At 36.2% G+C, this 13,820-nt stretch overlaps 1 protein-coding gene across 1 annotated transcript in view; it reads left to right on the forward strand.

Moving 5' to 3' along the window:
* The window catches only part of pdgfd (platelet derived growth factor d), a 120,155-nt gene extending 106,677 nt beyond the window's left edge, over positions 1 to 13,478 (forward strand). Inside the window, exons 10-11 of the mRNA XM_083772576.1 lie at positions 11,564 to 11,781; positions 13,216 to 13,478. Coding sequence (XP_083628702.1) covers positions 11,564 to 11,781; positions 13,216 to 13,359 — 362 coding nt within the window. The 3' untranslated portion in view covers positions 13,360 to 13,478. The remainder of the gene's footprint in view (positions 1 to 11,563; positions 11,782 to 13,215) is intronic.
* Positions 13,479 to 13,820: the final 342 nt, after the last annotated feature.

Below are 13,820 nucleotides of genomic sequence, written 5' to 3' on the forward strand. Positions count from 1 at the left end.
AAAATCAAATTTTCAAAAAAACGATGGGCTATAACCCATGTTTTTTGAATTTTTTTTTTTTTTTAAATCCTCAAAAATGATGAAAAACGGCGTGTTATAGTATGCCGTACGGTAGGGGCTATAGCCCATGTTTAAAAATGATGAAAAACAAGGTTTAAAAAAAAATCAAAATTTAAAAAAAAACGATGGGCTATAACCCATGTTTTTTGAAATTTTGAAATTTTTTCAAATCCTCAAAAATGATGAAAAACGGCGTGTTATAGTATGCCGTACGGTAGGGGCTATAGCCCATGTTTAAAAATGATGAAAAACGAGGTTTAATTTTTTTTCAAAATTTCAAAAAAACGATGGGCTATAACCCATGTTTTTTGAAATTTTGAAATGTTTTAAAATCCTCAAAAATGATGAAAAACGGCGTGTTATAGTATGCCATACGGTAGGGGCTATAGCCCATGTTTAAAAATGATGAAAAACGAGGTTTAAAAAAAATCAAATTTTCAAAAAAACGATGGGCTATAACCCATGTTTTTTGAAATTTGAATTTTTTTTCAAATCCTAAAAAATGATGAAAAACGGCGTGTTATAGTATGCCGTACGGTAGGGGCTATAGCCCATGTTTAAAAATGATGAAAAACGAGGTTTAAAAAAAATGAAAAATTTAAAAAAAACGATGGGCTATAACCCATGTTTTTTGAAATTTTGATTTTTTTTTAAATCCTCAAAAATGATGAAAAACGGCGTGTTATAGTATGCCGTACGGTAGGGGCTATAGCCCATGTTTAAAAATGATGAAAAACAAGGTTTAAAAAAAAATCAAAATTAAAAAAAAAACGATGGGCTATAACCCATGTTTTTTGAAATTTTGATTTTTTTTCAAATCCTCAAAAATGATAAAAAATGGCGTGTTATAGTATGCCGTACGGTAGGGGCTATAGCCCATGTTTAAAAATGATGAAAAACAAGGTTTAAAAAAAAATCAAAATTTCAAAAAAAACGATGGGCTACAACCCATGTTTTTTGAATTTTTTTTTTTTTTTTAAATCATCAAAAATGATGAAAAACGGCGTGCTATAGTATGCCGTACGTTAGGGGCTATAGCCCATGTTTAAAAATGATGAAAAACAAGGTTTAAAAAAAAATCAAAATTTCAAAAAAACGATGGGCTATAACCCATGTTTTTTGAAATTTTGATTTTTTTTTTTCAATCCTCAAAAATGATGAAAAACGGCGTGTTATAGTATGCCGTACGGTAGGGGCTATAGCCCATGTTTAAAAATGATGAAAAACGAGGTTTAAAAAAAATCAAATTTTCAAAAAAACGATGGGCTATAACCCATGTTTTTTGAAATTTTTAAATTTTTAAAAATCCTCAAAAATGATGAAAAACGGCGTGTTATAGTATGCCGTACGGTAGGGGCTATAGCCCATGTTTAAAAATGATGAAAAACGAGGTTTAAAAAAATTTCAAAATTTCAAAAAAACGATGGGCTATAACCCATGTTTTTTGAAATTTTGAATTTTTTTCAAATCCTCAAAAATGATGAAAAACGGCGTGTTATAGTATGCCGTACGGTAGGGGCTATAGCCCATGTTTAAAAATGATGAAAAACAAGGTTTAAAAAAAAATCAAAATTTCAAAAAAACGATGGGCTATAACCCATGTTTTTTGAAATTTTGAATTTTTTTCAAATCCTCAAAAATGATGAAAAATGGCGTGCTATAGTATGCCTTACGGTAGGGGCTATAGCCCATGTTTAAAAATGATGAAAAACAAGGTTTAAAAAAAAATCAAAATTTAAAAAAAAACGATGGGCTATAACCCATGTTTTTTGAAATTTTGAAATTTTTTCAAATCCTCAAAAATGATGAAAAACGGCGTGTTATAGTATGCCGTACGGTAGGGGCTATAGCCCATGTTTAAAAATGATGAAAAACGAGGTTTAATTTTTTTTCAAAATTTCAAAAAAACGATGGGCTATAACCCATGTTTTTTGAAATTTTGAAATGTTTTAAAATCCTCAAAAATGATGAAAAACGGCGTGTTATAGTATGCCATACGGTAGGGGCTATAGCCCATGTTTAAAAATGATGAAAAACGAGGTTTAAAAAAAATCAAATTTTCAAAAAAACGATGGGCTATAACCCATGTTTTTTGAAATTTGAATTTTTTTTCAAATCCTAAAAAATGATGAAAAACGGCGTGTTATAGTATGCCGTACGGTAGGGGCTATAGCCCATGTTTAAAAATGATGAAAAACGAGGTTTAAAAAAAATGAAAAATTTAAAAAAAACGATGGGCTATAACCCATGTTTTTTGAAATTTTGATTTTTTTTTAAATCCTCAAAAATGATGAAAAACGGCGTGTTATAGTATGCCGTACGGTAGGGGCTATAGCCCATGTTTAAAAATGATGAAAAACAAGGTTTAAAAAAAAATCCAAATTAAAAAAAAAACGATGGGCTATAACCCATGTTTTTTGAAATTTTGATTTTTTTTCAAATCCTCAAAAATGATAAAAAATGGCGTGTTATAGTATGCCGTACGGTAGGGGCTATAGCCCATGTTTAAAAATGATGAAAAACAAGGTTTAAAAAAAAATCAAAATTTCAAAAAAAACGATGGGCTACAACCCATGTTTTTTGATTTTTTTTTTTTTTTTTTAATCATCAAAAATGATGAAAAACGGCGTGCTATAGTATGCCGTACGGTAGGGGCTATAGCCCATGTTTAAAAATGATGAAAAACAAGGTTTAAAAAAAAATCAAAATTAAAAAAAAAACGATGGGCTATAACCCATGTTTTTTGAAATTTTGATTTTTTTTCAAATCCTCAAAAATGATAAAAAATGGCGTGTTATAGTATGCCGTACGGTAGGGGCTATAGCCCATGTTTAAAAATGATGAAAAACAAGGTTTAAAAAAAAATCAAAATTTCAAAAAAAACGATGGGCTACAACCCATGTTTTTTGAATTTTTTAAATTTTTAAAAATCCTCAAAAATGATGAAAAACGGCGTGTTATAGTATGCCGTACGGTAGGGGCTATAGCCCATGTTTAAAAATGATGAAAAACGAGGTTTAAAAAAATTTCAAAATTTCAAAAAAACGATGGGCTATAACCCATGTTTTTTGAAATTTTGAATTTTTTTCAAATCCTCAAAAATGATGAAAAACGGCGTGTTATAGTATGCCGTACGGTAGGGGCTATAGCCCATGTTTAAAAATGATGAAAAACAAGGTTTAAAAAAAAATCAAAATTTCAAAAAAACGATGGGCTATAACCCATGTTTTTTGAAATTTTGAATTTTTTTCAAATCCTCAAAAATGATGAAAAATGGCGTGCTATAGTATGCCTTACGGTAGGGGCTATAGCCCATGTTTAAAAATGATGAAAAACAAGGTTTAAAAAAAAATCAAAATTTAAAAAAAAACGATGGGCTATAACCCATGTTTTTTGAAATTTTGAAATTTTTTCAAATCCTCAAAAATGATGAAAAACGGCGTGTTATAGTATGCCGTACGGTAGGGGCTATAGCCCATGTTTAAAAATGATGAAAAACGAGGTTTAATTTTTTTTCAAAATTTCAAAAAAACGATGGGCTATAACCCATGTTTTTTGAAATTTTGAAATGTTTTAAAATCCTCAAAAATGATGAAAAACGGCGTGTTATAGTATGCCATACGGTAGGGGCTATAGCCCATGTTTAAAAATGATGAAAAACGAGGTTTAAAAAAAATCAAATTTTCAAAAAAACGATGGGCTATAACCCATGTTTTTTGAAATTTGAATTTTTTTTCAAATCCTAAAAAATGATGAAAAACGGCGTGTTATAGTATGCCGTACGGTAGGGGCTATAGCCCATGTTTAAAAATGATGAAAAACGAGGTTTAAAAAAAATGAAAAATTTAAAAAAAACGATGGGCTATAACCCATGTTTTTTGAAATTTTGATTTTTTTTTAAATCCTCAAAAATGATGAAAAACGGCGTGTTATAGTATGCCGTACGGTAGGGGCTATAGCCCATGTTTAAAAATGATGAAAAACAAGGTTTAAAAAAAAATCCAAATTAAAAAAAAAACGATGGGCTATAACCCATGTTTTTTGAAATTTTGATTTTTTTTCAAATCCTCAAAAATGATAAAAAATGGCGTGTTATAGTATGCCGTACGGTAGGGGCTATAGCCCATGTTTAAAAATGATGAAAAACAAGGTTTAAAAAAAAATCAAAATTTCAAAAAAAACGATGGGCTACAACCCATGTTTTTTGATTTTTTTTTTTTTTTTTTAATCATCAAAAATGATGAAAAACGGCGTGCTATAGTATGCCGTACGGTAGGGGCTATAGCCCATGTTTAAAAATGATGAAAAACAAGGTTTAAAAAAAAATCAAAATTAAAAAAAAAACGATGGGCTATAACCCATGTTTTTTGAAATTTTGATTTTTTTTCAAATCCTCAAAAATGATAAAAAATGGCGTGTTATAGTATGCCGTACGGTAGGGGCTATAGCCCATGTTTAAAAATGATGAAAAACAAGGTTTAAAAAAAAATCAAAATTTCAAAAAAAACGATGGGCTACAACCCATGTTTTTTGAATTTTTTTTTTTTTTTTTAATCATCAAAAATGATGAAAAACGGCGTGCTATAGTATGCCGTACGTTAGGGGCTATAGCCCATGTTTAAAAATGATGAAAAACAAGGTTTAAAAAAAAATCAAAATTTCAAAAAAACGATGGGCTATAACCCATGTTTTTTGAAATTTTGATTTTTTTTTTTTTAATCCTCAAAAATGATGAAAAACGGCGTGTTATAGTATGCCGTACGGTAGGGGCTATAGCCCATGTTTAAAAATGATGAAAAACGAGGTTTAATTTTTTTTCAAAATTCCAAAAAAACGATGGGCTATAACCCATGTTTTTTGAAATTTTGAAATGTTTTAAAATCCTCAAAAATGATGAAAAACGGCGTGTTATAGTATGCCATACGGTAGGGGCTATAGCCCATGTTTAAAAATGATGAAAAACGAGGTTTAAAAAAAATCAAATTTTCAAAAAAACGATGGGCTATAACCCATGTTTTTTGAAATTTGAATTTTTTTTCAAATCCTAAAAAATGATGAAAAACGGCGTGTTATAGTATGCCGTACGGTAGGGGCTATAGCCCATGTTTAAAAATGATGAAAAACGAGGTTTAAAAAAAATGAAAAATTTCAAAAAAACGATGGGCTATAACCCATGTTTTTTGAAATTTTGATTTTTTTTTAAATCCTCAAAAATGATGAAAAACGGCGTGTTATAGTATGCCGTACGGTAGGGGCTATAGCCCATGTTTAAAAATGATGAAAAACAAGGTTTAAAAAAAAATCAAAATTTCAAAAAAACGATGGGCTATAACCCATGTTTTTTGAAATTTTGATTTTTTTTTTTCAATCCTCAAAAATGATGAAAAACGGCGTGTTATAGTATGCCGTACGGTAGGGGCTATAGCCCATGTTTAAAAATGATGAAAAACGAGGTTTAAAAAAAATCAAATTTTCAAAAAAACGATGGGCTATAACCCATGTTTTTTGAAATTTTTAAATTTTTAAAAATCCTCAAAAATGATGAAAAACGGCGTGTTATAGTATGCCGTACGGTAGGGGCTATAGCCCATGTTTAAAAATGATGAAAAACGAGGTTTAAAAAAATTTCAAAATTTCAAAAAAACGATGGGCTATAACCCATGTTTTTTGAAATTTTGAATTTTTTTCAAATCCTCAAAAATGATGAAAAACGGCGTGTTATAGTATGCCGTACGGTAGGGGCTATAGCCCATGTTTAAAAATGATGAAAAACAAGGTTTAAAAAAAAATCAAAATTTCAAAAAAACGATGGGCTATAACCCATGTTTTTTGAAATTTTGAATTTTTTTCAAATCCTCAAAAATGATGAAAAATGGCGTGCTATAGTATGCCTTACGGTAGGGGCTATAGCCCATGTTTAAAAATGATGAAAAACTAGGTTAATTTTTTTTTCAAAAATTCAACAAACGATGGGCTATAACCCATGTTTTTTGAATTTTGATTTTTTTTTTAAATCCTCAAAAATGATGAAAAACGGCGTGCTATAGTCTCAGAGCGCATGCTATCATAAATCATGTAAATACAACACATTGAGCAGGGCACTGCAGGGAGTTGAACCCCGTTCTGGTAAACCAGGAAGTACCACACCAGTGCCTTAGTTTGTTCTGTTGTAGTTTACAGGTTCAACAGCAATCACATTCATTACATTTCAACAGTAGTCATTTCACAATTTAGGCAATAATAACAGTAAATAAAATAATAAATTACAAAGCTAACATCAAATTTGCTGAATATTTTTAAATGTACTCTTGCCGACCTCCCATGGCAAAATCATTAAAATAAGTATAGGTTACCATTTTTCACGATTTCAGAGTATTTGAAAAAAAGCTGAAAATCACGGAAAAGCGACAGACTAAAGTCCATCGTCTCGGAGCGCATGCTATAGGGTGCCATTTTTTTTAATCCTCAAAAATGATGAAAAACGGCGTGCTATAGTATGCCGTACGGTATGGGCTATAGCCCATGTTCAAAAATGATTAAAAACGAGGATTTTTTTTTCTTCAAAATTTCAAAAAACGATGGGCTATATTTTTTTCATTTTTTTCATTTTTTTCAAATCCTCAAAAATGATGAAAAACAGCGTGCTATAGTATGCCGTACGAAATGTGCTATAGCCCATGGTCCAAAATGATGAAAAACGAGGATAAAAAAAAAATCAAAAATTACAAAATTACGATGGGCTATAACCCATGTTTTTTTTTTTTTTTTTTTTTTAATCCTCAAAAATGATGAAAAACGGCGTGCTATAGTATGCCGTACGAAATGTGCTATAGCCCATGGTCCAAAATGATGAAAAACGAGGATAAAAGAAAATCAAAAATTAAAAAAACGATGGGCTATAACTAGGGATGGGTATCGTTTGGATTTTTGCGAATCCGGTACCGATTCCGGTTCTGCTTAACGATTCCGGTTCTTAACGGTTCCCTATTTCGGTTTGCTACTGAAATGTAGGCTATCTTTTGTTGTTTTTTTCGACACCTCTTCAAAGTTAGACTGGCAAGCTCTAAACTGACTGGGCATCTGGACCCTACGCTGTGATCACACACACACACTCTCTCACACACACACACACACACACACACACACACACGCACACACACACACACACACACACACGGGCGCGCATTCAAAGTGAGTGCACAAACGCTTTCTCTCTCCTCTCTCGTCTCATGTTGATTCAATGCTGCGCACGTCGTATGCAGTGAAGACTCAGGCAAGGCGCAAGATTCCTGTCCCCTCTCCTAAAAGTTTCCTCCCATAAACTTCACTTGAACATTACGTTTAACAAACTGTAATAATGATGTTGCTTCAATGCTTCAGTGCCAGGCACAGCGCGTGTCACTGTCTCTAGACTCCTCGACAACTATAACTCCATGCAGAGAGATAGCTCCGCCTCTGCAAGCCACAAGCCCACAACGCGTCGCTGATTCAACGCCATGTAGGCTTGTAGATCAGATCGGTTCCCTGCACGTCTATTAAGGGAAGAAAATAAATAAATATCGTGTGACTGCGTGTTTGTGGGAACCGATAGAGAGAACCGAAATTGAATTATTGTAATGGGTACCCGGTACCCGGGCACGTTCGGTTCGGTACATACTTGGTCCCGACGTTCGGGACCCACCCCTAGCTATAACCATTTTTTTTTCTTTTTTTTCAAATCCTCAAAAATGATGAAAAACGGCGTGCTATAGTATGCCGTACGATATGGGCTATAGCCCATGGTCAAAAATGATGAAAAACGAGGATATTTTCTTTTCTTCAAAAATTAAAAAAACGATGGGCTATAACCCATCGTTTTTTTCATTTTTTCATTTTCTTTTTCAAATCCTCAAAAATGATGAAAAACGGCGTGTTATAGTATGCCGACGTTTTTTATCCCATTTTTAGAAGCACGTCTAATAGCCGGCTATTTCTCAGTGGGATGGTCAAAAATGATGAAAAACGAGGATAATTTGTTTTTCAAAAATTAAAAAAACGATGGGCTATAACCCATGTTTTTTTTTTTTTTTTTTTTTTTAATCCTCAAAAATGATGAAAAACGGCGTGCTATAGTATGCCGTACGGTATGGGCTATAGCCCATGTTCAAAAATGATGAAAAACGAGGTTAAAAAAATATTCAAAAAACGATGGGCTATAACCCATGTTTTTTTTTTGTTTTTGTTTTTTTTAAATCCTCAAAAAGGATGAAAAACGGCGTGCTATAGTATGCCGTACGATATGGGCTATAGCCCATGGTCAAAAATGATTAAAAACTAGGATTTATTTTTCTCCAAAATAGCCCATGGTCCAAAATGATGAAAAACGAGGATATTTTATTTTCTTCAAAAATTCAAAAAACGATGGGCTATAACCCATCGTTTTTTTCATTTTTTCATTATTTTTTTTAAATCCTCAAAAATGATGAAAAACGGCGTGTTATAGTATGCCGTACGATATGGGCTATAGCCCATGGTCCAAAATTATGACGTTCTCTCTACTGCAACATGGCTACGGCCTATGGCTCAGGGGAGATATAGGCTTAGTGGTTAAGATGTTGGCCTTCAGTGCAGGGGACCTGTGTTCGATTCCTGGGTGTTACACTCTGATGAACGTGAGTCTATGTTCAACTCTTGATTCTTTCAACTTTACTATCTGAAGGCTAACATACAAAAGATCGCTTCAACAGTACAAAGAGGCAGATGTTACTGAGTGATGGTGTAGTAGGGGCTATTCAGCACAGAGAGTTCATGTTCAAATCGCACTCTTCCTAAAGTTTAATGCTAGTTATTGAGCTTCATTTACTGCTATTCTAGCTATTCAAAAAACGATGGTCATCGTTTTTTTCCTTTTTTCAAATCCTCAAAAATGATGAAAACGGCGTGCTATAGTATGCCGTACGATATGGGCTATAGCCCATGGTCCAAAATGATGACATTCTCTCTACCGCAACATACTTAAAGTATAGCGGTGTATGAGAATGGGTGTTGCGGAGGATGAGAAACATTAGCATGTTTTGCTAACAACAGAGAAGCCTACATACTTTCACCTAGCAACCCCATTCTAGCCTACTTAGGTTCATCTTACGGTGGACATGTTTGCCTGAAAAGGAATATTTAAAAGTTTTCATAGTTTTAGAAATATAGTGCTTTCAAACTTACAATGGGGCTCAATGGCTTACTGTGCAGGGGTCTGTGCTAGGGGCCCTCCTTTCCCCATATGATCCTTAATGGTAACCACTTACCCAGGGGTCTGTGCTATAGGGGCCCTCCTTTCCCCATATGATCCTTAACAGTAACCACTTACCCAGGGGTCTGTGCTATAGGGGCCCTCCTTTCCCCATATGATCCTTAACAGTAACCACTTTCCCAGGGGTCTGTGCTATAGGGGCCCTCCTTTCCCCATATGATCCTTAATGGTAACCACTTACCCAGGGGTCTGTGCTATAGGGGCCCTCCGTTCCCCATATGATCCTTAACAGTAACCACTTACCCAGGGGTCTGTGCTGTAGGGGCCCTCCTTTCCCCATATGATCCTTAACGGTAACCACTTACCCAGGGGTCTGTGCTGTAGGGGCCCTCCTTTCCCCATATGATCCTTAATGGTAACCACTTACCCAGGGGTCTGTGCTGTAGGGGCCCTCCTTTCCCCATATGATCCTTAATTGTAACCACTTACCCAGGGGTCTGTGCTAGGGGCCCTCCTTTCCCCATATGATCCTTAATGGTAACCACTTACCCAGGGGTCTGTGCTAGGGGCCCTCCTTTCCCCATATGATCCTTAATGGTAACCACTTACCCAGGGGTCTGTGCTAGGGGCCCTCCATCTACACCACATCTCCCTCTGCCGACATGAGCACACATAGCCTCATGTTGACATATTTTAGACACACACTAAACTAAAACTGACTAAACCTGTTTCTTTATTTTTTTCTTTTAGGTTTTATGACCTCAAGTACACCCAAAAAAACAGAACTTTGAACATTCAGTGGATTTTCTGTGGCCTGGAGTTTTCTATGGGGTTTGTAAGCTCTTTGAGCTGCAATAAAAACAGGCAAAACAGTGAATACAGTGATATATATATATGGGATTTGGCAGGCTGTGACATCACAAACAGCGGGACAATCAGAGCACTCGTTTGAGCCAGAAAATCCCAGACCACAGAAAATCTATACTGAATGTTTAAAGTTAATGTTTTGTTTTTTTTGGTGCAATTGAGCTTAGAAAACCTAAATGAACACCTGTTCACAACCCCAACGTGCATGCACTATTCTATAGTTCTATAAATATGAGCAAACAAATATCCATTGTTGGTCAATAGAACGGCTCAAACATAACCTTAATCAACACACCATTAATACATGTGCCCTCCCCCCCCCCCCCCTCTCTCTCTCTCTCTCTCTCTCTCTCTCTCTCTCTCTCTCTCTCTCTCTCTCATATCATTGTGTTGGTAAGCCAGAGAGTTAATTGGGTAGAATTGTACAATGCACTCTGGATGGATCAATAGGCCCTATATATAGAGCATTGTACAGTGTAGTGTTACTAGTGTGATGTTGAATGGAAACCCCCAGTAGCTACGATTTTGTGAACACACACTCACTCACACGTACGCACACACACACACACACACACACACACACACACACACACACACACACACACACACACACACACACACACACACACACACACACACACACACACACACACACACACACACACACACACACTCACACACACACACACACAAACACGCACACAAACACACATTATTTTGTATCAAAGCCAATATATCACTGCAGCCATTCAGTCCAGGTTGTTGCACTATATAGCTGTGTTTTATTTCAGGATCATCAGGTATTGAGGGGTGCTAGTCCCTCCTATGTCCAGCTTTTAGTGTATGTGCTATGTGCTAACACAAACTTTGTCCTACACAAACATTAAATGCCATCGACATTGTTGGACAATTGTGAGTGTTCGTGTAACACAAACATAGAAGACAAAAGTGAGGACGCAACTTGTGATTGGCCGGAATGAGGGTTTTTTAATGTCGTTTTTATGTGGACACACCCACCAGTTCATTAAGCATGCCTAGTTTGCCTGGTGGGTGGTGATGTGTGGATCCACCTGAACTGAAGCCGCAACCACAGCTGTTGTTGTATGATAAATACAAAGGGAAGACATCATTGCACAAACAACCACACCAAGGGGGTCTAATGAAGTACTGTCATCTCATAAACACATGAAAAACTGGGGGGAAAAAATAGGCTCCTGATCTTTCCCTGTAATTGTACTGATATTCCACTAAAGTGCCACATGGCAGGCTCTCTGAAACGTTCAAATGGTCACGTCTGCAACTGGCTTTCAGTTTCTGCATTACTGTCAAGAGGAGCTGTCACTTATTAGGAAGGGATTGTGGCTCATTTGACCCAAATACAAATACATGTTCTTCATCCTCCTTCCCCAGTTGATCTGGACCGCCTGTACGACGACGTGAAGCGCTACAGCTGCACGCCCAGGAACTACTCAGTGAACCTGCGGGAGGAGCTGCGTGCCACCAGCGCCGTCTTCTTCCCCCGCTGTCTGCTGGTCAAACGCTGCGGGGGAAACTGTGGCTGCGGCACCCAGAACTGGAACAATGGCTGCACCTGTCAGGCCGCCAAGATGTCCGTCAAACTGCATGAGGTAGAGATGACCGCAACACCAATCTGGGAGTGGTAACCCATTCGGTAAAAAATAAAGAAAAAAAAATATATAAAACTCTACTATATTATATAGTGCAACATCCGGTTGCGGGTTTTGGCTCTTCAAAATAAGGGTAAAACAATATGAATATGAATGAATATTTTAGATATTCATCATTCATATTTTCATATATCTTATCGATAATATGAATAGACGTATCTACGCTACAAGGTTTATGATTGGGGTTAGGTTTAGGGATCAGGGGTTAGGGTTACGATTTGCCCTAAATAATTGCGGTACAATGGCAATGATGATGAAAAAAGCCATCCTAAGATGGTACTGTCCTCAAAAGTATAGTAATAAAAACATACGTGTCTGAGCGTGTGCATGTGTGTGTGCATGTGTGCGTGTTTGAGCGTGTATTGCCCTGGTACTGTAGAAGCACATTATGACTTAGAAGGCTGTGTGATTGCCAGGGAACACTAATCAGAGCGTCTGGGCTTTCAAGCAGAAAATCATTTCATAGTCAAACCTTCGCAGAGCCATTTCTGTATTTCTAACCAATTTGGACACCGCAATTGGCACCCGGCGAAATCTACAGGACGGAAACCGTTGGACCCAATTTCAATGAAATATTATGCCTCTAGACAAGGCCTGAGAAACGGCTTCATAATTCAGGGTCTCAGTGAGAATGCAGCTTGCTTGCAAACAAAGGCAAAGAAACCATGTTTAAACTTTAGTTTTTTAAGTAGTGCCCTACTTCGTCGTACAAGAGTATAAAACATTGCTAATCTACAAGCTCACTCGTTGTGAGCTTGTCGGCTTATTTGTGTTTTTAAGAATTGAAAGTAAGGGAAGATTTGAAATTGGTCCATGGTTTGTGGAAAATATTGAATTAGTTTATTATTTATTTATTTTTACATTTCTGCGGCTGCCCAAACAGTGACAAATTATACAGTCAATCCTCATAAGAACTTTTATTTTGTCTCTGTTGGGTGGAAACTGTTACTCTTAGTCTTATGATTCAAATTCAAAAGTAGCAAAAAAATAAAGCAGATCTACAAGCTCAAAACGTGCCACTTGTGTGATCAAGCAGGGCGTTAATTTAGAAAAAGAGAGATAAGAGGTTTCTACACAACAGGAACGATTTATTATACACTATGGGTATAAAACCCAATATGGGTGTACGCCGAAATTACCGCGTGCCAGATAGATTTCAGCGGTCACATTTATTAACGTCGGAACGAAACTAAGGAAGGATCAGCTGTTTGCGATCACTTTATAAATGCCGTGGCGACGTGGGTGTACTACAAAACCTACACTCGAATTTGGGGCAGATTTTACACTCAATTGATAAATGAGGGCCTATGTTCATTAAATGTTATCCTCTCTCTCTCTCTCTCTCTCTCTCTCTCTCTCTCCCCCTGCCTCCAGGTGTTGAAGTATGCTCCAGAGGTGCCCGTGCATCAGCGTCAACGCCAGCGCCAACCGGCCCGCCTGCGTTGGGTCATAGATGAGATCTTTCTGACACACCATGACAAGTGTGAGTGTGCGTGTCCTTCTCGGCCCCCTCGCTGAGACACACACACACACACACACACACACACACTGGACTTGTGGACTACTTTTTCCATCTTAAACTTTCATGTGGACTTTATACTTAAAACTTAGACACGCACGTGCATGGACACACACACACACACACACACACACACACACACACACACACACACACACACACACACACACACTTTTTTATGGTGCCCTTCTTTTTTTGTTTCCTACATTTAGTTTTTAATTATTATTTTCCAAAAATTATCATGACTTAAAAACTAATTAAATTATTTTATCAGTAATTTCAAGAAGAAGAAGAAGAAATAAAAGAAAGTCCATGAAAAAATATGTTTAAAAAGTAGTGAAAATGGCTGCAAGCGTTGTGAGCTTGTAGATCTGCTATTTTCACTAGTCTAATTTCTCGTTTGGGTCACATGCTGAAAAGTTTGGGAACAACTGACCACTGCATGCATATTTGTCCTTTT

Source organism: Protomyctophum parallelum (assembly GCF_964188405.1).
Source record: "Protomyctophum parallelum genome assembly, chromosome: 9".
NCBI classification, from domain to species: domain Eukaryota; kingdom Metazoa; phylum Chordata; class Actinopteri; order Myctophiformes; family Myctophidae; genus Protomyctophum; species Protomyctophum parallelum.